The sequence below is a fragment of the Brachyistius frenatus genome, unplaced genomic scaffold (assembly GCF_029030835.1).
Source record: "Brachyistius frenatus isolate BFR_SWC_R1_liver_20210118 unplaced genomic scaffold, ASM2903083v1 Contig_152, whole genome shotgun sequence".
Lineage (NCBI taxonomy): Eukaryota > Metazoa > Chordata > Actinopteri > Embiotocidae > Brachyistius > Brachyistius frenatus.
In genome coordinates this window covers 682,813-708,154 of record NW_027210751.1, presented here as the reverse complement: position 1 = coordinate 708,154, position 25,342 = coordinate 682,813, and the positions used below count along the sequence as shown (strand labels likewise).

The following is a 25,342-nucleotide window of genomic DNA, read 5'->3' as shown; positions in this document are numbered from 1 at the left end:
AAGCAATAGATAGTAATAGAACAATAGAAAAGCAATAAAATAGCAGTAAAATAGCAGTAAAAACTATAAAATATAAATATAAAATATAAAATGCACAGTATATACAGTACAGTATATATCTATATATATATTATATACAACAAATCTGTGTGTCTTCCTACAAACATGCTGCTGCAGTCAGTTTCCGACGATACTTTCTGCTAACAAACTCAGTTCCAAACTCTTTCTGTACATTATGACAGAACTGCTGTGAAAAAGCAGGATAAATGCTCAGGATGTCGACTGAATTGACTTCAAACACTGACTGGAAAATGAGTGCGAGTCTCAGTCAGACGCAGGATTTTTTTCTTCACTCTGTTTAAGTTCATCCCACTCATATCAGCTCTCACTGTCTATCTTCTCCTCCTACAGTTTTACTCCAGCTCTCGCCCTCTCTGTCTCTGTCTCTGCTTCTGAAAAGAGATCGTTTCCTCTTCAGAGATACAAGAAACAATCACAGTGCTGGAGCTTAAAGCCTCCAGACACTACGTCCTCTGGAAAACTCAGCAGGCCTGTTCACCTTGAGCAGGTTTGAAGTGTGTGTAACGTAGCATAGGCACATATGAAGAAAAAAACCTGAAATCATCCAGACTAACAAATACCTAAAGACTGTGCTTAATGACAGTCTGAAAATTAATGACCATACAGATACAAAGGCTTGGCAGTAACTGTATTGATGATGGACACTAGAGTCCTTTGGAGTAGAAGACATAGCAATCATACCTCTCTGTCATTTCAAAATTACAATGCACTTTACCTATTCATAAATCTGTTGTTACACTTAAAATATGTACAAACATATTTGTAAAACGTAAAAGTGTATAATCTTTACCTATATTTGGCCTCAGGAACATCCCCTTTTGGCATTCAGTAATAGTTTGTCTCCACTGAGGGGCTTCGCTTTTCTGAGTACTGCTTTTCCACGTCCATCTGAGTATACTGAAACAAAAAACAACGGCCGTTCGAGAGGCAAAACTACATAAGGAACAGGACACTTTTTGTTTTCTTTGTTGACCAGTGTTGTTGGGACAACATAGATAACTCTTACTTAGGTTAATATGACATGTGCTGTATGAGTTCTTTATGTGATGCCATCTGGAATTCAATGTCAAATGTACTGTTTGCATTTTTTGACATGATGGACGGCAAAAATCTGGGTGCAGTTATACTTTGGCACAAGCGCAGAAAAAAGCCCCCTGTGCCACTTTGCAATTTCAGCAAGTGTGTTCCTGAGGAGGCGTCAGTGCAGAGCAATCCTAGTGTCACTTTTGAGGTGAACTTGTGCCTGCGGCAGATGGCTATTTTTACAGCGCACATAAACAGACGTATCCAAAATCCCACAGACAGGTTTGGTGCATGTCCTACCCACTTAATTAATTAATTAAATAAAGATTTTAATGTGAACTTCTGATTCACTTATTCATATGAAAAATGAAGCTGACTCTTGTCTATTGAATTGGATGTGAGTCAGGCAGTTGGGGTCCGTCATGACAAAGTAGCTGATCTCAGCCAGAAAGTATAAAAGGTGACTCATGTCATTTATGTCAAATAAATTGCAATTGAATTACACATACTGTAAAGGGGTAAATATTCAAAAGCCTTCTCATCCACTCATCTGGTTTAGTAATGTAGCCCGTGATCAGCCCGTGGAGGCCGACTCGTATAATGCAGTGATTAGAGCCTGACCCTCCTGGACAAGTCAGTTCAGTCAGGGCCCAATGTATCTTCTTCATGTTGTTCACATTCAGGGTTTTAAGGCATTTATCCTTTTAGTTTCCAGTGCAATATCTACATTATTCTGCAATTATACAAGTGACTTTCAGGTTAGAAAGGAAATTGTGCCAAAGACAAATTGTACCTATACTTGACCTGTTTGCTGATCCTATTGTATAAGTATTTAATGATAATGACAACATTTTAATAATAATCAATATAATTGTATTTTTTAGCCCCTGAACATATCCTATTATAGGCTGTGTGTTGGAAATACGCAGTTACATCCGTCACTAAAATCAGTTGCTCTCCTCTGGAGCCGAGAGGGAAAGTGTATTTCTTTGCCCTGTGTCTTCTTAATCTCGCTCTCACAATTTAAGAAGTAATTACTTCCACCGTCTTCCACTGCCACTTTCATCCTGTCACTGTTCCTTTTCTCTCCTCACTCCTGTTCGCTCCAGCCAGCCACCTATTAAGATAGAATCACTGAATATTCCAGACATCCTTCAGTGACAGGATGAGCAGCGGAAATGGAGGCACTCGAGGCCACGAGGTTCAGGACAGATTAATGCCAAAGAGAAGAGGGTCCTCTCAGTAAATGGAGCATGTGTGTTCTCATTCTTTACTTCTTCTCAAGACCTGAAACACCTGAAACACCTTTGATTAATTAAGACAGTGGGTGCCACCCCCTTTGGACTGCGCACCTTTCGTTGCATTCAGTTTATCCACCGTTAAACTAGCAAAAGTGGATCCTAATGCTCAGATTTTACACACATTTATCTTCCCCTCAGGAAAATGTATATTTTTCTTGATCCTATGACATTTAATTTAGCACCATCATCACATTAAAACGTGTTTTTTTTTCCATGCTTTACTTTATGATCCAACCCCTCAAAACTGACAAAGAAGTTACAGTAAAGAGCTCTAACATCCAGCGGCAGCTTGAAATGGAGATGCTCCTCCTTTGCATCACACTGCACCAGCTGAGGTGGTGTTCAGGCATCAGATCACAACCCTCCAGGACAATTTCCCCTGAAAGTCTTCCCAGGTGCTTCCAACTGGCATGGGACCCCAGGGACGACCTAAAAGAGGCTGTCGAGATTCTTTATTTGTCTTTGGCTTGGGAATGCCAACTGGAAATACTGCTGGGTAAAGGGACATTTGGAATAAATTTCTTAGTATGCCAGCAACTTTGACCTGGCCCTGGATATTTGGTAGAAAATTGAATAACTGGAAAGTGAACAACAGTGTCCAAAGTCCCTCATACCCCACCCCTTCTAAACTCACAGCTTACAAAAGATGCTGCCAGTAAACAGGATTCATGCAGGAAGTGCAATTTCTCCCAAAGGTATTTAATAAAACCAACAGTCAGTAGTGTATATTTAACAGGTAAAGCAGTTCCCACCAGTGGATTAATGCTTTGCATGTATCCCTGGCTGCAACATAAAGCTGTGCATCTACTTCAGTCTATACTCCACATGAATGCACCATTCTGCAGGGTACCTTCAATATTTTCACAAACAATCTTATTCAGTTTAGATGGGCCATCCAAAGAAATCTTATAAAGTTTTGAGTCTTCAGTCAACACCCACCATGGAGAAGCCATCACGTGACATTATGAGCTACAGTCTCAGAGGGACTCCCCTGTTTCCCAATAGCAGAGGTACTTGAGGAGAACCTGTAGGGAGAACCACCGACAGGAAGACAGTGGAGCTCCTGGAGGGAAGAAAACGATGACCTTTCCATGCTTGCTTTTTTTTGGCAAATAAAGCAGTTAGTAGAAATATATTTTTTTTTTTATACACTTTATTATACACTTTATTAATCCCCGAGGGGAAATTATAATCTATATATATATATATATAATCTGCATCATGCTGGACGCAGGGTGACCGCTTGCCTACCACTGAATTGTAATCAATATTCTGCAGCACTTGTCTCTTCAGCCTCATGTAGCTCATGAAAATAAAATAATGCATAAATCATAGATTATTATCTTAAGAACAGCATACAAGGATTTATGCTTGTGTTGTAAAAATAGTACTTACACAAAGATCAGGCTGGCAACCAGTCTAGAAGACAAGCACTTGACCTCTTTCTCTCTCTCACACACACACACACACACACACACACACACACACACACACACACACACACACATAAACACACACTTGCTGACTGTAAATAACATCAATGTCCTCCGTCTGTCCTACAGCGTAATGTGACAGCGAGCTTTGACACAGGTGCCTTTTGAAGTGGTGCCACACATCCACACTGCAGCCAACATCTCTGTGCTGATACAGGATGTGGTGAGCTTTGGAAGCAGATAGTATGTCTGAGGAGGATTGGCTGGTGGATTGCGGTGTAGCATGTTTGAACTTTAAGCAGGAGACTTGCATACTGGCAAAATCTAACGGTAACAATGCATCCCTTACCTTGACTATATCTTTCTGTGTGTGTGTAATAGAACTTCGTCCAGGGTTTTGTAAAGTCCTCGAATATTAACATTATATCTAGCAAGAGGGTTGAATTCACTACCAATCAGTGTATGCAGCTCTGCTTAATGAGTGCATTTGGTTTCCAAAACCATCAGCATATCACATGCATCGATATAAAGATCCCCCGATGTCTACGGAAACACATTCAGAACAACAACAACTGTGTAATTAAACTGCAGCCCTGTCTTTATTTCTGTTAGAGTTGATCCACTGGTGCAGCAGTGGTGCCAACACAAAGTCATCCAGCAAAAGAGTTAAACCTCGCTCAATTTACAATGCAAAGTGATGTCATATGGCTGCATTATCCATGAAAGCACACATTGGTGGTGGACTAAAGATGTGTTGCTACTCAAAGAAAGATGTTTTATTACTGTGTTATTTGAGTACTGTGAACACCGGTACTTTGTCTTGGTGTCCACAAAGCATTTCGCTTCACAAACTGGACTTCCTGGATTGAATTTTATATTTTAAGCAACACTGCCCTGTCAGTGCAGCTTGCAGTGTTGTCTTAGTGCAGGGCTGATTATAGTCTGACCACCTGCTAAGCCCACACACCAGCAGTCATCTTGGTTGAGGCACATTAAATTGTCAGGATACATCCTGGAAGCACTGGCTCACATCAACTGTCCAGTAAAACCCTCCTCCTGCACTACTTCTTCCAAGATGTCAGGTAGGAAACGTATTTAACAATGACATTTTTATTTGTCTGTGACTGTGATAGTGATGCTGTGGAGCAAAACCTCACGGAAGAGCCTGGAATTCACATTTCAGTGAATGAATATAAAATCAACAAAAGTCAACAACTTTGGTAATCTAGAAACAGGTTGGGGGCTGTGGGGGAAGATGAGTTGTAGATCTGTAATTGTTCAATATAGGAGCACTGCAGTGAACACAGAGCAGGTTGCAGTGTCAGCTGACACATCACTTGGTTGGATAGTGAGTGTTTGCTCAGACAGGAACCTGGAGGGAAGCAAATTTAAGAGTCCATGGTGATCAGAGAGGACTGCATGTTGTTGAGAGGAGAACAACAGGATTAATACCTTGAAGAGATACGGTAGGAGGCGGTTGAATGGGAGGGGCGAGGAGCGCCAATCCTCAACCACGGGAGTGATCTGAAGTAACCAAAGAAATATCGAAATGGAGGTCTGATGTCATGTTTGTAGAGCTCATCCAGAATTGTGGGAAGCAGCCGGGAGCAGATGTAAGAGGTTTTCCCAGCCAGAACAGTGCAACAGCAGCTGCTGGAGATGGAGGAGAAGTGAGTGTGTAGGATGCATTCGTCCTCTGAAGATGATTCCCAGACATGACCAAGAGACAAAGTTAACAATAAATATTGAAGCCTACATGAGGACACTGAAGAGGTGATGAGTCTTAGATGAGTTGTAGTTCTGTAGCAGGCAAATGTAGGAGCGATGTGGTCAGAACAGAGCAGTGAAATGAGTGAACACTGTCTCGGTTGTGAAGTGTGCTCTGGTGGGACAGAAGAAAGTCATGAATTATTGGACAGAAAGGAGCTCAGGACCAGAACTGACTCTGTGGCTGCCTGAACTACTGTGAAGTTTCCTCAACCAACAGCTAAACTGTCTGACAAAGGTCTTTATAATATGAGTGACTTCATTATTAAGTCATCCTGCATTCATGACCTTCAAAGAACACATTCAATCCTGATTTTTGTGGTCTTTGCTTAAGCTCCAAAACCAGATTGTCCAGACATTGTCCAAAGTACATATGAGAAAAGGCCTGAAGCCCGACGGGTTGGTTGGATGCCAAAACGTCCTGTATTCACTTCAAATTAAAAGCTCACATTTACAATTAAAACCCACTTAACCTTTCATACATGGTGGAGTCATATACTTTTGACCTCGTCTTGCTTGGTAATGCTGTTTTACTAAAGCACCATTTATAATTGGTTATGAACCTGTGAAGAAGCTTTATTACTGTTTAATACATAATGTATTCATGTTTTATATATCAGCTACAAGCTATAATATAGTGGAAAATTTTCGATAAAGATTTCTTGTTCATTGTTTAGGTTGATCCCTCCAATGGACTGGATGACCTTCCCTCTGAAAAATGGGAAAGGACGTATGGAGCAAGAACTAAACTATAAACTGCTTATTAACATGTATTTGCTGGTTTGTAGAAGCCATCATTTATAACATTTTAATTTGCAGATGATTGAATCACTTTTGCTAATAACTCATCAGACACTGAAAGACTCTTTTAATTGTTACCAATATTTATACCTGCAAACCTGATGACTTATTAGTCCGTTTGAAACTCTACGTTATTATTCATGGTTTACCAGCATTTTTATTTACAGCTTATCAAGCTCATTATAAGGGAGGATTTTCCTGAAACTGTCTGCCCAAATATTGCTGTTCATAATTGATCTAATCTGACTAATCTGTGCAGCATTATAAAATGTTCCATTAATATTTGATTAAACCATATTAGCCCTTTATACATGTTAATCAGAAATAGGTTATATTTTTTAAATTGTGTTTTGGTCTGTTTTACTTCAATTTGTGGTTATCTTATGAGATTTCACTGAATTGTTACATTGAGGCAGTGAAATCATGTTTGAGCTTGTTTTCACCATCTTTAAAAGGATGCGTTAATCTGTTAAAAAATGAAGACAAGAATTTGCGAGTTAAGCAGAAACCAGCATGTCATGTCTCCTTTCTGTTCCTGTTTCTACTTAAGCTGTCAGGAATGCACATCCATTCTAAATAAGCAACACTCTCATTTCCATACTCAGAGCATCTAGAACTGCAGATATTAATGGCTAAGAGCTTTTACTATCTCGCTCTCCCCGTGCGCTGACTTTCAGTGTTTTCACCGCCTCCCCCTCACTCTAGCTTCCTGTCCAGCCTTTGAATCATTCAAGCAGCTTTCGGGATCCAGTCTGGAGTGTCGCTCACTTAACAACTTGGCATTGGTCCTGGAAAGATTAAGAAAATCTCCTGTCAGAAAATGCTGAGTCAGACAAGTCCTGTTTTATCGGCCGTGCCAGCCGAGGAGCCCGTCAAGGGGAGGCACAACAACCATTAACACAGCGCCATGGAAAAGCAATGCTTTAATGATGCCGTGCAGTGATTGTCTGTCAGTGCCTCTGCGCCATCTGCAGCGTGCAGTCCCGTCTGAGCTTCCCAGCCTTCTATAAAGAGAATCATATTGTATATTAGCAGAGGAATATGTCATACAGCTTGGCAGGGAAGGGAAGCAGCTTCCTGAGGCACCAGATTGGACTATTTTCCTTTTTTTATCTTTACCAGCAGGTTTCTTTCCCATTTTATTATCATCCAATGCTTTGAGATATTAATTTAACTGAGGCTGCTGAGTTTTTTCCCTTTAGCCTTTGATTGCAGTTCATGACTTTGATTAAATGAAAATATTACCCTGCTCATACCCTGTTGACACCTATTGAAGCTGTTAAAGTAGCTTAGAAGTGTTGGATGACTCAAAGATCTAGTCCTGATTCCAAGCATATACTTCATATGTATTGGGAATGTGTGCATATCTCCACAAGCACTCATCAGATTCTGATGAAATCTGCATGTATTTATCTGATCCGCAGAGGATTTGTCTTATTTAGAAACAAATTTAAGCTAATTTTAAAAATTTTCATGCAAATAAACTGAGTCATTTTATGTTACCATCACACGCAAAGACGCGTACATGAAAGGTTGTATAATTCACACAGACGCAACAGACATGACACATCACTGCATTTCATATCTGCTTTCATTTTCTACATTGCTCCTCAGGTGGTGTTTTTTGAAGGTTTTAGTCGCTGTAGTGTCACAGAAAACAGGGAAACGCAAGCACATGCTGGCAGATTAGGCCGAATTTTGGGAAATAAACAAGAAAGAATGGTCAACAGACAAGTTTACATTTGGGTTACTTGAGGAAAGGAAGACTAGAGCAAAAAAATAACATGCAGGTTTACAGAACAGGGACAGGAACCAGAGCAACAACCAGCCAGAGGAACAGGTTGGAAAATGTCATGATGAAAGCAGGGCATAGAGAAAGGTAGGAAGTCTGCAGCTTGAAAGTGGCGATGAGAGAAAGTCTGAGGAGGGAGTCGGGTGGTTGAAGTCACCAGAAGGCAGGATGACTTTACTGACAAGGGTAAAATAATCATTCAAATGGATATACATAAATACTTGCACTCTAAAAACGTTGCTCCACAAACCCATTCATCCCACATTCCAGTTGACAGGAGGAGTTCTGAGAGAAAGTTTGTGCGATTCTGCTGCTCGAGGTTTCAACTCAACACCCCTCACTTCAGAAAGTTGTTTGGTAGGAGGATCCAGACTTTTTTGATGCATATGGAAACCATAAATGCTCTGATGAAACGACAGAGGGTTATTGTGCAACATGGACCGCCGTCTGGACGGAAAACCAGCGACGCTGCTGTTAGCTACAGCCCACAAACACTTTTCTCGTTTTAAGAATGTCTTGTCTACATTTACAGTGTTTATCTCATAACATAGTTGGCAGTTATGGCAACATTAAAACTGCTTCCGCCAGCTCAGGAGAAAAAAGAATAGAAACATAGGTAGCTTTTTTCTCATCCTCAAACCAAAATATCTATTTTGTGCACACGATATTTCCTAATCTAAGGGACAGTTAGCTGAGCTGGAGGACATGAACTCAACGGGTCTTTGTGACCTTATCCTACAGCTTTTGCTACTTTATTGTTCCAAAGCAAAAACAAGTTCATCCTGTTGGAACACATGGAGATGTGAGGTTTTGTGAACACTGAGTCTTTGGGTCAGTACATACTTTTTTTTATTATTGAATGCTGATCAAGTGTCATTGCGTTGTGGTCCTGTTTTAATGTTTGCATGTCATATCCAAAGTAAAAAATTGTTTTTGCCATGAAGACAGTGATGGACAGCCTATGACAGCATGCCACAGTAGTAACACTGCATACGCCAGTCCTACTGTCACCATCTTTGCTCAGCACATGCCTCCCAGAAAGAGGTGATTGACAGCTGCTGGCCCCATCATGGGCCTCCGGTTGAACCTGGAGACCCAGGGTGTCATCTCGCCTCCCATCGTTCTGGCATGCAGCTCCGACCGGCAGCTCCGTGGGGACCCATGTGTCTGCTGTTCTCCAGGAGAAGGCTGTCAGGGACAGTTCCCCTTCTGTCCCTAGCTTACCCCCACCCCCACCCCCCGACCCCTCCCCTCTGTATGCGCTTCTCCAGCTCCCCCGGGCCCTGACTCAACCTGCAGGGGTGCTCACACTGCCGCTGACTGACACACCATGAAATCACTCATATGGCTCCCCCAGCCCAGAGGAAGAGCATTAGGCTTTTCCGTGGTGCCACAGAGCCACAGGGCACATTGTGAGGGCTTCCTCAGCAAATAGCACATATGTTTAAAGACATCCACTCTGCTGCCAACTCATCCCCAGCTCACCACCCGTCTCCCTCCTTCCTACTATCTTGCATAATTTAATTTTCCCACTCCATTGTTTTCTCCCTGGTGGCAGTTGACATGGGGTAATGAAATTAAGCTCTATGCCTCCTCCCCAACGAGCTGTGGCTGCAGGCAGTCTCTGTGACAGGACCACACGCTTACAGAAGCAAAAGCTCAGCAGATCTCAGCCTCACTGAAACACCTCTTACTGGAAACGCTCTGTCACTCTCTGATCCCAGAAGATACGTGATGTGATACTCAGATGGTAACCTCGATGTGGTTAGCTCCACCAATCACACCTGAAGCCTACAACTTGGGTCCATTTAGATTCTCAAACCTTAGAATTCGATTTCAGCCAGTAGTAGTAGTTTTGGTCCATAATTCCTAAAAAAGATGATAACACTGGATCTAAATAGAAACACTGAACACAGCTTTCACCTCCTGCACATGGTGTAGACGTACAGGTTTCATGTTTTCCTCAAAATAAAGAAGAGAATCAGATGAATTGTATCTGATCATCTGACTGCTCTCAACTGTATTGACTTGTTTTCAGTGATGTCAGCAATATTCCCACATCATAGCAATTGTTTTGGTACTAATGACAACTCGTAGGGTTAGAGATGGACAAAACTGTCGTGAGAACAATGAGCATCTACATCCATGGCTTTCAGTTGTACCACACAGTCTTCAACAAGGAGTCAGTTCTTGGCTTAAGGTGCTAAATTTAACCGTAAATGTAATCTGATGACAACTGAGGCAATAATTGTGTTCACTGAGGAAGACCATGAGATGCAGTTGAAAGCTTCAGAAACAAGACAAGGTCAAATTTAAATTAATTTACAGCCAGAAACACGCTGAGATGGTTGGTGGTTTTTACTTTGAAAGAAGAACTAGTAGGTGGTGCTCAGACCCAATCTGAGAAAAAGTGGAATTATCCTTTAAACAAACAGCTGCTGGATTTATTTTTGGAGTGATCACCACTGTGTCACCGTGTGGTGTGTGATCAACTTAACAGAGCTTTTTGGTTAAATGTCATTTTTTCCGGTTGCACAGTTGCCAAAACATGTTGAGTGATTGGTTGCTGAAATGTCAAAGACCTTTTCTGGGGTAAAAAGGCAGTTATCTAACATATTAAAGAACAGTGTTGAGCTGAATAGATGTTTAGTTACATTATGATTGATACTTTGACAGTGGTCACACTGCAGCGCTCACAAACATGTTAAAGGTAGAGCTAGCCATTCACAACATTGTGTTGCGCGTCATCCGTTCTGCCCCAGTGTAGCTGTTACTGCTCTTACTCCTCAAGTGGTCACAGGGTTGTGTGGACACAGCATGAAATCACCTTCAGATATTTCCATAAGCTCACTTCTTGTTTTACTGCCCATCTGAATAACCACATGACATTTCAAAAGCCATTTTCTAAGACAGTAGCCCAAGGCCTGGGACACATTGCCTGCGTGGCATCATTTAATTTTAGCATCCATATTAACAGATGAGAGAATCCACAATTCCTGCTGAGACCTGCGTCTCACGCCTCATGTGTGCAGTGCGTCATTTATAAAATAGAACTGACACCTATTTTTCACGTGTGCCGGATGTAGTTCCCACTTAAAATATGCTGGGAAACAATATGTGATCACATTTGTACTGTAGCTATAATCAAAGCAAAAACAGGTGTAGGCTGCAATTATATCATGACTACACTTTACCAGGTGAAGGGCGGGGTTTTCTTCACTGCTCTTTCTCTCCCTGTCAAAGTGTGTGTGTGTGTATGTGTGTGCGTGCGTGCGTGCGAGCGTGTGTGCGTGCGTGCGAGCGTGTGCGTGCGTGCAAGCGTGTGCGTGTGCGTGTGTGTGTGTCACTCTGTACGAGGGTAAACAAAAACCACGTGCCTGCTTTTTGGTTGCAATTCATCACTTGTCGGATCAAAGAAATACTCATTGATTCATTGACCAAGTCGCAGCTAAGACGTGCATCAGAGGTAATGCACACGTCAGGCAGTGTGTTCCAGGCCTCACAATGCAGTGCAGAGATGTTGGTGTTAGGGCTCGTCACAAATCACAGACACAAACTCAATACCCAACTATTTGGTCTTAAAATTCTGTCTGAGAAATGTAGGAGTACAACTCACAAATTGGAGTAGGAGTAGATGAAGCAGATGTTTGTGCACCGAGGTCACAGACTGAAGATCCACTAGAAGCGTTCAATGTTCACTGGAAATATGCCCCAGAGTTACAGCAGTATCCAAGGCAGCAAACTGCTGATTAACAGACAACCTTTGAGCTGTAGCAGGCAGGACATTCTCTTCTCCACCTATCTGACTGAGAAAATAACATTTCCACACAGGCACTAAAAATCATTTCCCTTTTATGAAATAATGTTTCATTGGGCCATTGGTCCTGGAGCAGAGAACATAATTAAAAGGGAATTGCAGCACAGAGCTGAACAATGGAACCTATTAAGCAGCAGAAAAGCAGACAGACAGCAGCATGCCGTTTGCTGATACAGTAAACAAATGAGCAATTATTATCCACGCTTATTCACAACATCAGCAATCAGGAGGATTCAACGCAAGCTTCTGTGTACATCTTTGAAGACAGCGGTTGTTCTGATCTGCTGCGCCTCTTATTCTCCAGTTGTTGTTTTTTTTGTTTTGTTTTTTTTCATTTTTACAGCTCGGATATTTATTGTTCTACTGAATTATTTGTTCATTATTTCAATAATTTACATTTAGTTCCAGTGTGTGACTTGGAAACACAGAATGGTGACAACTTCCAGGACTTAAAATGTCAGTTGGTGTCCTCCAAGGAGCACCGACTGGTCTGTTACTATCAGTAACTAATATGCTGCAACAGTTAGAAAAAATCTGGAAAAATGCATGCGATGTATCGAGTGACAGACTGCAGTCAAGCCAGCCGCCGCTTGGATTACGGCTGGACGACTATCTGTGATGCTTTTTGGACAGTATGACCGTTATAATGGGAAATGAGTGTGAAATACAATATAATTACTGTGAATTTTATCCTATTTTATTGTATATCATTTTATCGTAAGACAAGTGAATTTCATACAATGTGCAAAATAATTTCATTCATATTTGTTAACTCAAAAGTGAAAAGTGAAATGGCGGAATCTGGATCTTTCTTCTTACCATCACGACAGATAGTCGCGCATCTTTAATCCCAAGCGGCGGTTGGTTTGACCAGGTTTTCACAGATGACTGTCGTCTGTCACTATATATAACCCTGTCTTGTGCGCATGATTAATCAAAACTTGGGAACAAATAAATAAAAATGTAACGAATTGATTAAAACGTGGGAACAGTTGTATCTTGTGTGCATTTCGTTCACTCAATTTAGTAAAACGTGGCCTCCATATATATATTTTTCTCTATATATAATCACTAACAGGCTCCGTACCTTATCAGGGGTTCACAATTCTACAAACATTTTGTTTTTTACACTTGTCTCTGAAAACAGAACAGTGAGTGCTCGTATACTTCTGAATACAGCTGTTGCTGGTGTTCATCAGAATCTATGGACAGTGACGTGAACAACAAATTAAAAACAATACAAGCAGTTTATGTGTTTAAAAACTGATTACATAATAGAAATATAGTCACATTTAAGAGCTCCCAGTAAGCAAAAATGTACATCATGTACAATATGGCAAATGTCAAGTATCTAAAGGAAAGTGGCGATTATTATGATCATTCTGTACACAGTGTCAACAATTCATCCAAATTATCATTCCAGTGTGTTTCCTCCACCGGCACCAAGGGACTCTCAAGAGTCTTAAGAATACATGTTCTGCTGCTAAACATCGGCATATTAGCATAATGCCAGTTAAAGTATGTCTTTTCATCGTTCAGAAGAAGATATACATGTTTGAATATAAATCGAATAAGCAGCAACATATGAGTTCAAAAAGCCTGAAAAAAGCTGTGCGTAAATACATCGGTAATGTCAAGCAAATCTGTGAGCACACCCCAGAGATAACTGAGGAGGTAACATGTTCATGTCTGGAAGTAGAGTACCTCAATGTACTGGTGGACAACTTTCCCTCCGAGGCATGAAGACCAATTAGGATTTCTACTTCAGGGTTTCTCTCTGAAGGGAGCTTTTCACCAGGGGTGGTTTATCTCTCAGATAGCTTTGCCAGCATCTGCAGGGAGTTTTTAATTCAGTTCTGAATTGGTCTTTATATGAACATATCTGGACTCCAAACGTTCTCCTGCCTTCTCCCACAGCTGAATGATGCAGTCAGCTAACAAGCTGGTCAAATATTTTCATTATTAATGAATCTGTCATTCTGAGAGTAGTAAAATCATAATTTTCCCCAAACCTAAGTGGTTCCTTCTTTGTTTAATGATCCAAAATATTTAAATTACAATGAGAAAAGAAAGAAATCCTCACATGAACATTTTTTTTATTGTTTATATTTTCTCATGGTAAGTTTCGGCCAATTTTTACATTTCAATTTACTCTCACAATTTAACTAAATTTACCTAAATATTAAAAAAAAAAAAAGACTAGATTAATTAGATTACTGATGCTGTGTTTAAATTTTTACCATTCTTAATTTTTGTAACAGTTTTACTGATAGATTTATCTTTAAAATTGAAATAAGACATCTAAATTCCTACTAAACCAAATAATTCAAGTAATACATGATGACACGTTTGTACTGATACATTAAATGTTGGTGAGCAGACGACTGGATTACATTCTTGCTTTCTGAATGATGTGGTTACCATTAGGGTACCATTGTGGAGTAACAGTCAGTGATAATGTCACTTAAAGTTGGAGATCTGTTTGGTTGCAAAGTCTCCTCCACATCAGGTGTTACACACACTCATCCCCCTCCCTGACCTCCACACATTTACTTTGACTCTCTCTACATGAAGGACACACTGCATTGGCACTGAACGCTGGCAGTGGATGATATTATCAAGTGTGCAACTATTAAATAATGATGGATTACGACAGGGTATCTTTGGCCATGAGCCATGGTGAAACATCGCACATCCTCTTATCAAAGGGTCAGTATACTGGAATACTTACAAATCTAATATTGTTTATTTCATGAAAACAAAGAAAACATTTTTTTTTTGTTTACTGCCATAAAATGTCCATATATACAGTTAATGAAAAGGAAGATAGACTGATACTGACTGATCTGCTTCTTATATTTCCCACAGAGAACACACTACCAACACACAACACAGGGTGTATCCATCAGTCATCGGGTACGTGTGTGGGGGGTATGTTAGGGTTGGCTATGGGAGGGGGGGTTGCGGTTAGTAGTCAAATGTTGGGGAATAGACGACGTCTGACAGCTCTCAGGCTTGTGTGTGTCCTGTCTGCATCCTGGCTGCTGTGAGGATGTTTCTGGGATCCACAGACCAAGACAGACAGGCTGACAGCTGCAGAGACATGCATCAAACTGTGCATCAGGGTCTGAACACATCTCGCAGTGAGGGATCCACATCAAACCTGACAACGCTCAGTCGCCCAGAAACGGGAGCAAACCGATATGCAGATCCAACCGGTCAGCTGCTGCACTCCAGCCTGTTGTCACACGGCACTGAGCTCAAATGCAGAACATCAGCCTGAACCAACAGCTCATTTCATCTTTCTGCTTTTATAGCCTGTTAATGATGTAGTTGGCACAGTGGAGGGACACTCAGGAGGCAACATTGATCACTGCACAGGTGCTACAGTTTATTTAGTGCAGCAGAAGTCACTGTGTGGCTGGTGGTCTCTTTGTTTCACCTTGATGCTTCCTTTTGAAAGCATCAAGAAGAATGTTTTGTGAAACTCAGACAACATCTGTACAACACTTTGTAATAGTATACATTTCAGGCTGACCTGTTAGACATTTGTACTTTAAACAAGGCAAAAGTACTTTGTACCTTTTTGGTGGATGAAGTGGTTTGTTTCACCTGTGAGCCAGAGGCTGTTTTACCTTTCAGCCTCGAAGCCTTCTCCTCCCGTTCTTCTGTTTCTGAGCTTGCACATCTCCTCCCTGTGGAACTGGAGCAGTTTCTGCTCTGTTAAAGAGAGAGTTTTCAACTGGCACCTGAGAGAAGCTCCATCTGCTGCCACCAATTCTCCACAATGAGTCTTTCTTGCTTTCAAAGCCTGACAGGTGTTCGATGACACGTGTATGGAGGGCCTAAACTCCCAAAATGAATAAAGGAATAGATAATTGACTCAATATAAACAATTTTAATACATAAATTAATATGCCATTAAAGGCACCAAAAATAATATCAACAGTAAATGCAGGCATTAATTAATTGATCAAATGTGACCTAAATTGATATTTCTGTTTCAATTTGGTTCTGTATGCTTACTCCTTGTACGAATATTTGTATTTTTTGTTTTACCAATTAATCTTACATTTTATTTATTCATTTTTAAATGTATTAATTTAATTTAATGTTTGTCTATGTATTAATTCCCTTTGCATTTCCCCCGTCCTCAAATTTATGTATTTATGATTTTCCTTTTTACATTTTGTGATGCATTTTTGCTTCATAATACCAATAGGGGGAGGGGAGAGGGAGGGTTCAGAGCTTTTTGTTTATGTGCTGATCAGCAGCAGAGTGCATACACTGACTCAAATCCCAAAAGCTCCGACTCCACATTCCACAACCACTCGGGCGACAGTGTTAATTGTCATTTACAGTAAGAAGAGAATTGTCAAGTTTATCATTTTTAATTCACATGACAAATGTTAGGCCTGGGACACACTACCTGCTTGGCGTGATCATGACTGCTACCTCACTGCTGCAGCTTGTTCCTGTTTGTGTGTGCATGTGTGTGTCGACACAGCCAGTGTTTTGTTTACCCTCGTTTAGAGCGAGACACAGAGACAAAAAGAAAATTACTACTCTTCACCTGTTAAATTACTGAAATAATATGATCAGAGCCTGCATTGCATTTCTGCTATGACTACATAGTGTGCATTTTATGTTTTTGTCTTGAAGGGATCTTTAGGTCCAGCGGTGAAATTTTGTGAGGTGGTATCTATCGCAAATTGTCTTTATTCCCCATATTAAACTGCTCCAAACATATTTGACATGAACATAAGGACATTTGGACATTTGGAGGTTTTGTTTTGATGTAGTCGGGCTGGAAATCTATGGCTAGAAAACCAGGAGTGGATCAGACTTTATTAGGACGGCTGAAAGGAAGACCAAAGAGGGGATTCTGTTCATTTATTAACTGCCATCTGAACTCAGTCAGCTATCCGAGAAAATAAAACTGAAAAAATTTCTGCCAGTAGATAAGGTATTTGTGTTTAATCCCTCTCAGGAGTCTAAATTACTGACCGAGTGGAACATGCATGGTCCCAAGGCAAGTAGGCGGTGTTGATTATGAGCAAAAGCAATCGGCAGAGTTACCTTTTTAATCTCCCAAAACTTGGACTGAGCAGTTAAAGAGGGAATTAGATAACTGCGTCTGCTAATGTAATATGGGTTGTGTTGAGTTTCCAACTTTGTGCCAGTGTTCAAAATAAGCAGCAACACCATATATCTGCTTTGTGCTAGCTAACTATTCTGGCGTAATTTGATTTGCACATGAATAATAATCAAAAGTGTATTCTTGCATCAATTATTTTCTACTGAGAGGACATTATTGAGTCAAAAGTCTCAATTTTACTTTTGTAAAGGAATTACATCTCTATCTTTTAGACTATGTCAATATTTTGATCATGCATTAAAAAAAAAAAAATCGGTTGCCGCCATATGTATCCACACACTTTCTGTCAGCACAGAATTTGGCCAGAAAATGTGTATTGAGTTAAAGTCTTTGCTGGCTCTCTTCCCAGTTGCTGACTGACAGTCCAGTCGCCAGGCCTGTCACTCTGTCTTTCCTCTTTGTGTGTTACTGTTAGTCTGCATGTCAGAGAATTACTGACATCAGTCCTTCCAAACCTGTAGCCCTTAAATCCCAGTTTATATTCCCTTCTCTCTGTACCAGTAGCCACAAACTGCAGAAGTCTGTAGTTCACATTTTGATCAGCATGGCAGCATTGAAGGATCAGAAAACTTAAGACAACAGACACTTCCAGTAAATCGACTCAAGCTGCTGCAGGATATTTGTCATCCAACCCAAAGTTAGATGAGAAGATCAACATCAGTTTATTTTCTGTGTGTGTAGCACAGGTCTATGTGTTTAGCCGAAATTAGCACAAAGACTGAAAGTAGGGGAAACCATTGGCCTCCATTATTAGTGAATTACACACAATCCAACAACCCCAGACCGTCTGATTTGTATGTATCTTGTGTAATTGTGTGTTAATTCCTTCATGAGGCGTACATACTATTTTTTATGAAAAAGAATTGTCAATGAACTTCAGTACTTTGGGTCCAGTGTTAAATAACACCATTGCCATGACATTTTGTGACTTCAAATGGTGATCCACTAACTTTTCCTCTTACGGCACCATAATGCAGGCATGTCTGATTCAAACTGAAATTCCTTGAGAAAAAAGTAATTGATTGCCATGAATTTTGGTTCACATAATCAGTGTTGCCTTAGGATGAATTGTATTCATTGTGGTAGCTTTTTTTTTTAATCTAATATTATCATCATATTTTTCCAATATTTTGATTGAGGACCAAACACCTGCAAAACCACAGACTTTCCCATCCACCTCACTGCACTCTGTATTAGTTACTAATAATCAAATGTTAAGTATGCTAACACAGCAAACCAAGGAGATGAGTGCGATAATGCTAAACAGCATTTTGAGCATGTTAAAATGCTTCAACTGATTTACATATAGCACTTTGTGTTTCTTTTTTTACCTCTTGATAATTCACATCATGTAGCCTCCAATCAATATTACATTTCTATGAAGCACACCAATACGCTGTCCAGGCTGTATGACGTTTTACTGAATCAAGTTTATCATACTGCTACCTAATGCAACACTGTCCAACTACAGTGTTACCACCAGCTGTTTTCTCCTCTGTCTTCTTGCTCTCATATTCTTCCATACCTGTCTGTTGGCCTCGGCTGCAGTGAGGATAGCACAATCGTTTCAGCACATGTATTCATGCAGGAGAGGGGAAGTAATGCTGTGGAATCACAGCTCATTGTTTCCCAGGGGGCAGTTCTTGAGTGCTCCACAAGGGATTTGACTCCATATTTATCATTTTCAATGGTTAAACATGCGGAGTCCCACAGTGATCTGCAGGGTCTGGCTGCTGATGGAGAACATGCTGAGGATTGATCTGACCTGACAGAAGAACTGTCAGCGTGCAGCGCGAGCGTCGAACAAAGTGGAGCAACCTCTCAACGACTCATCCCGACCTACATCAGGGCCAGCTTGCCTTCAGCCATGTACTAAAACCTATCAAACAAATATAGATTCATTTTATTTTCTCTCTTTGAACTCGTGTGTAAAAAATCAAGTTTGAATTAATGAGTGAATGAATGAATGGACAAAGTAAAAAGCTTCAACCTTAGTGGAGCATGAATGTAGTCAACAAGCTCCTTGGCTAACTGCAAGATAGATTATGAGATATCTTATGCACAAAATTAATATTTTGACCAGAGGGTCGTGTTAAAGAAAAATTCAAGGAGGCGTCACCAAAAAGTTTCTGATTCATTCATTCCAGGGACCATGAATATCTACGGCAAATTTCACATGCATGTGGCCAGTATGTGGATCATAGATGTAAAATACAGCAGATTCTCAACCTACGAACACTGTGCGTTCCGAACAGCTGTTCGTAAGCTGAATTGTTCGTAAGTCGTTATATATTAAATTTCAACCTATAATTGCCATTTGAGGTCATTTAAATGCCATTACTGTTCATTACTGTTCCCTAAGACTTAGCAGAAATAATTAGAGTACATAATAACACACACATAAACATGATTACTGTAACTTACCTTTACGCTTTTTGCCACTACCACTACCACTAGCATTTGCTTTCTTAGGCATGATAAACACGTGAGAAACGGGTGATAAATATATGAGAAACGGTAAAGTATCCAAGATGGTACGAACTAAGATGAACACAACAACGAAGTGAGTGTTGGAGCAACGAACGAAGTGTTGGAGATGAGCCGGTGCTGCTCGGCGTGGGTTGCGGCAGAAAGGGGAATGAGTCGGATGAGGCGCGCTGTACAAAATACGAACTTGCGAACGCAATACGGCATTTTACGAACATTTATGGACATCCGTCAGCGGTTGTTGGTATCTACGAATGTTCGTAACTCGAATGTTCGTAAGTTGAGAACCCTCTGTACTGTATGTCAAGTGTGGAATAGCAATGAGGAATTGCAATCCAGAATATCTGATCTGGAAAAGTGTTCAACTATACTCTATGTAATAGGAGGGATACAGTAGTTAGCAGGAGACGGTTAGAAGAAAGCAGAGCTATGTGACAGTCTGTGTGAAGAAAGAGCGGATGTGCAGGTAGTGTGGATGCTCGGCAGAATGAGTTCTACAGCGTCGCCGACAGCTTCCACCAATTTCACACTAATGCCTCACTATAAAGGTCATGGGTCGCCATCGTTACAGTGTAACTGGCTGAGGGAGTTCCACATGAGCTGCTTTCTCATAAGGACATCAGCATCTGCATCTGTCACAAACGGCTCGAGGACAGTCGCTCGGAAAAACGCTTTAGTCTTTGAAATGGTCTTTTATTTGTTTGCATGGAAGTGTTTAGTGCATGTAACAACAGCTCTCGTTCAACAAATCCTCCAAGTGAACTGACTCCACTGAAGCCCCGTTGTCACTGACCGAATCAGTAACCTTTAGCAGAGGAGTTCCCCGCTGTTGACTGACAGCTCAGCGAAGAGCCAACAGAAACAATTCCAATCTGATCTGTCATGAATAATATCCTGCTGGAATATTAGTCTCATGCACTGTGCTTGTGTCAGCTAGTTTTGTACTGAACTGAATGTCAGAATTTGAAGGTAGGTAGGTAGGTAGGTAGGTAGGTAGGTAGGTAGGTAGGTAGGTAGGTAGGTAGGTAGGTAGGTATATACTTTATTAATCCCCGAGGGGAATTTTTTTTTTTTTTTTTTTTTTTTTATGACTGAATGAATGAATGACTGAACATACAGTTTGAACCACGCTGGATGATGGAGTTTGTGAACAGTTAGGAAATAACTTTATTCTCTGGACCATTTCATCCTTCTAAATTGTTCTTTGCTCAAAGTAACACCTTGTTTTAGCTTTGGTACACCTCAATAACAGACTCAAATACATTAATTTAAATTCGAAGCAAAGACTCCTCCCGCTCCACTGACACTCCCTCCCATCTCACAGGACCAAAGCTACATGACCCCTATCTTACCCCTTTTCAAAACGGGGTGCATTTCAATTATGTTTAAGTCGTCCATCTTACTTTTTACCAGAACTCATGTTTGGCTTAATTAGCTCCAACTGGTAAAGGTGCAGGTAATTGAATTGGCTCTTGAAGACAAACATTTGATGACAGTAAAGGTAAATGTCCCACATCCATACCCTCACTGTTCACTGAATCACTAATCCTTCGCTGGTGGAAAGACCGATTTCTGTCCTCTTCACGCTCACAGCAGGCTGCCCGCGTTAAACACATCACCATCCTTTTACACCATTTCCTCTGAGGCTGCTTATGCAATTATTGTCAGCTGTGATTCTTGTTTTATTGTTCATTTTCACAGCAGCACTGACATCCTCAGACACAGCTGCTTAACCCCTTCAGGTCTGCATTATTTCACACTCAGAGCATGCTCATCATCCTCCTGTTTAGAATCAGTTTAATAAAAATGTATAGAATGATATTCATATGATCAAGATTTTTTTTCTTATCCACAAAAGGAAATCAATGGTCTTTCACATTATGGATTTTTCAACCATGAATATGTAAATTCCGTCTGTGCTGCTTTTACTAAGATTTTGCTATTTTAAAATATAATAGCAAAGTCCCTTTCAGCTGTTTTGTCTCTCTGCTGTATTTTATTTTACAGTCTGAAAAGCCAACATAGCAGTTATGGAACACCATGTTAGTTCAGGCACAGCACTCATGTTGAATAACTACTCTTTATTACTCAGCAAATGGTGTTGGCATGAACAATTTCATGATAGAATTAATAAAGTTCTGTTTTAACAGCTCACATATTCATAACTCAAATGTTATATACTGCTAAATTTCTTCCATCACTCCAACATCCTCTTTAAGCTTTTGGTAGTGCTTATTTTCTACAGTTGTGACAGTAACTGTTCAAGTATGTATTTATTATAGGTGTATTCTCTCTCAGCAGAATCCTTGATTTTCAGAGTTCCTATAAAGAGTTCAGACTCACGGTCCACTCTTTTACTTTAAGTGGTCAGTTCCCTGACACGAGCATCTCATACTCAAACGTTGGTTATTGTGTTTGCCATCGTGGTCAAACATCTCAAAAACAACATATGAATGGTAAAAAATGACCAATTAGATTTCATATTAATTCTAACATTGTAGAATAGTATTAAATTCATGATTTAAAAGTGTTTAGAAATGATTGTACTTGATGCATGTAACCATCCGAGTAGGTTATTGTTGTGTTTAGAGCTTGTTGCACAATTAATGCAGATTTAAATATGTTATAATACAATGTATGAGAAACGTTTTTACAATATCTGGGTTTTAAAATTAACTTGTCAAAAAATACATTAACACAGTGATTTATAACTGAAAGGTTTGTCTAAAATTCACACATTACATTAACATCATGAAAAGAGTATATTTTACTCTGGACCTGATGTCCATTAGGATGGACATTTATATGGTGAATTTAGTAACTTAATGTTAAGAAGGCGAAACAGTACGTATTCTATTTCCTGTCATGTTGGCCTGCTGGGCTGCTACAGCTAGTTAGTTAGAGAGGCCAGAGTCAGAGTTTATAACTGTGTAATTCACTGGCTGACACCAAATCCATATCATATCCATTGCAATGCATGCTGGGTAGGAAGAACTCAGTAGTAACATGCAGTAGATGAAGGAACATGTGCTGCACGGCTGAAGATTTGTCTTTTGGTAGTTCTTCATGTTTTCTCTCAGGCTAAAAGTTTTGACCTTTCTCGCCCCACAACATGGTGTCCCCCACTGAAGGCTTGTGCCAGCCCCGAGCCTCACGACCCTCCACCTCACACACCCCTCCTCCCCCCAGGAGAGCAGCTTACCCATGACATTCTCATCTATTTGGGGAAGGTTTTGCTGGAAGCTCTTCCTCTTCCCCCTCTCTCCTCCTCTTCATATTTCAGCCTCTCTCTGCAGCCAGTCACTCTCGCTGTCATTAAGCTCCTGCAGAGCACACTGCTGTCCTTTTGGCAAAGTCGGTCTCATCCGCACTCTCTGTCTCTTCTTTCTGTTTGCCCTCACAGTGTCGGCTCTGAAAAATGGAACATATTTACAAAATTGCGCTTCGGTTTAATATTGAACAGGATGGTTATGAAACATTTAAGGCATCTCTGACTTCTGCTTCCAAAACAAAAGGGTATGCCAGATTGCACAAGTAGCTTTGAACACAGCAGCTGGTTCCCTGAGGCACGCTAGGACACAATTATGTGGACTCAAGATCATCTCAGAAAGGACCGCCTTTTACATAAAATCAGCTCAAGTGCTCTTTGTAGTATCGATACATACATTATTGTGATTACAGGGACAGGGTTGGGTTGATCCACATGATCCACACAAACAAGAGATGAAAGTTAGAGGTTCAGTTCAACAAGCCAAAAAAAAAAACACGTATTCCTGATTTCATTCCACACTATGGATTTTTCTGTTATTACATGTTTTGGTTTTTGGGCTTGAACAAGAAGTAACACAGTTAATATATGCTTCAGATATAAAACAGCTGTGTGTCAGTAACTGTAAGAGTAAATTAAGTCATTGTAATGTTATCTATAGCATATTCATTGATTTGCAATCACTTATACAACATAACACTTCTGTCTGGTCAAACTCAGGCCAGCCATGCAAAGCTGTTATTGCTTCTGAATGTGCTATAATTATTTTTTCAGAACAGTGGATCAGATTATATATAATGTGAGAGAGGTCGCCTGTGATGACGAACACAGTGAATTATCACCCAACATGGATGTGGAGAAACCGCTGCAATTTGAGGTGCCAGAAGAAACATCACTCTAAATAATGATGTCATACTAAAAGCAGTGTGGTTTTTGCGTTAATTTAAGATGTTATGTCTGAACCTATTTTATAATGTTTTACACAACAGTTCAAACTGGTTACAGCAGTTACACAGATCGTTATACAGAGCCCATGAAGGACAGAGGAAAAGGATGTTCAGGTCATCAATGTTCTCATCATACATCCATCCATGTCAGGTGTTTGTTTTCTGTGTGTTCTGATACCAATAAACTGTTAAAAATATGTTAATCCAGCTCTAAAACATAATCATAATCATAATGAACAGGTTTCTGTCGGAGCACACAGCGTCACACTTTCTCAGGTGGAGGCAGAATCACTTCAAAACTGAGATGTCACAGCCATATAAAAAAATTCCAATTTCATTTTTATTCCCTGTGTTACTGTGACATCTTTTGAGACTTAAAAAGTGACTGATTGAGTTTCAGTTTAAGAATAGAAATACGTTTTTGCTGCAGCAACCAGTCTATCTGCTTTAGTCAGGCAGAGTACACGTCATCTGTACTACCTTCAACAAACTGAAACAGTGTGTCTGTGACTGATGCTGCTGGTTTTTATGCACTACAATTGCGATTTTCTTGTATTTTTGCTGGCAGGGAGTGAAAATATGTATTTCAGATCATCAACTCAATACTGAATGAAGCAGGCGCTGTGCTGCTTCCTTCTTCTCTGTTCTCATCTTTCAGACAGAATAAATATGTCAGGTTTTCTGTCCACAGCTGCAGCATCCAGTTCAGGTCAGTGTGAGCTTCATGTTAAACTCTCTCCTTTTGTCTTCCTTCAGACTTGCGGCGGATGACGGCTGGTTTCATGGGCATGGCTGTGGCCATCATCCTGTTCGGCTGGATCATCGGCGTGCTCGGCTGCTGCTGGGACCGAGGCCTTATGCAGTATGTGGCCGGCCTCCTCTTCCTCATGGGAGGTAAGTCTCTCACACACACACACACACACACACACACACACACACACACACACACACACTTATTTTAGTATCATTGTTAGTCTTCCTAATATGGCAAAAATAATAACAATAAAAAATATACAAGCTTTAATCATTGCAAAAAAAATAATTTTGTAGAATTTTAATTTGTATCATTCATACGGTATTTAAAAAAAAATTGGGGCATTTCCCTGGTGGTAATTGTCTTGTTGTAAAATAAATAGTAGTTTAAAGTAGTAGTTGAAGACACTTATACATTCCTCCTGTGAGTAAGATGAAAAGATGGATATCAATCTTATGTCTTTGTGTTCAGCTGAAGTCAAGACGTGGTTAGTCTAGTGAAACATGAAGACAACTAGCCCAATAAAGATGAGTAAAAAAAATATCATAAAACATTTACCAATCACCAAATCCCTAAAGCTCAATGATCGACATGTTCAATATGATTTGTTTAATCTCTGCACCAACAATGTGAAAACCAGTTTACTCATTCAGGGGAAATAATTTGCTGGACTTTTTCTTGCCAAATCAAAAGCATATCCATCTGCGCATCAC

At 40.3% G+C, this 25,342-nt stretch overlaps 1 protein-coding gene across 4 annotated transcripts in view; it reads left to right on the top strand.

Moving 5' to 3' along the window:
- tmem178bb (transmembrane protein 178Bb) overlaps positions 1-25,342 on the top strand; it is a 113,990-nt gene that overhangs the window by 83,074 nt on the left and 5,574 nt on the right. For all 4 annotated transcript variants that reach the window (XM_069716125.1, XM_069716128.1, XM_069716127.1 and 1 more), the window contains one exon: positions 24,632-24,769. In XM_069716125.1, the coding sequence (XP_069572226.1) occupies positions 24,632-24,769 (138 nt within the window). The remainder of the gene's footprint in view (positions 1-24,631; positions 24,770-25,342) is intronic.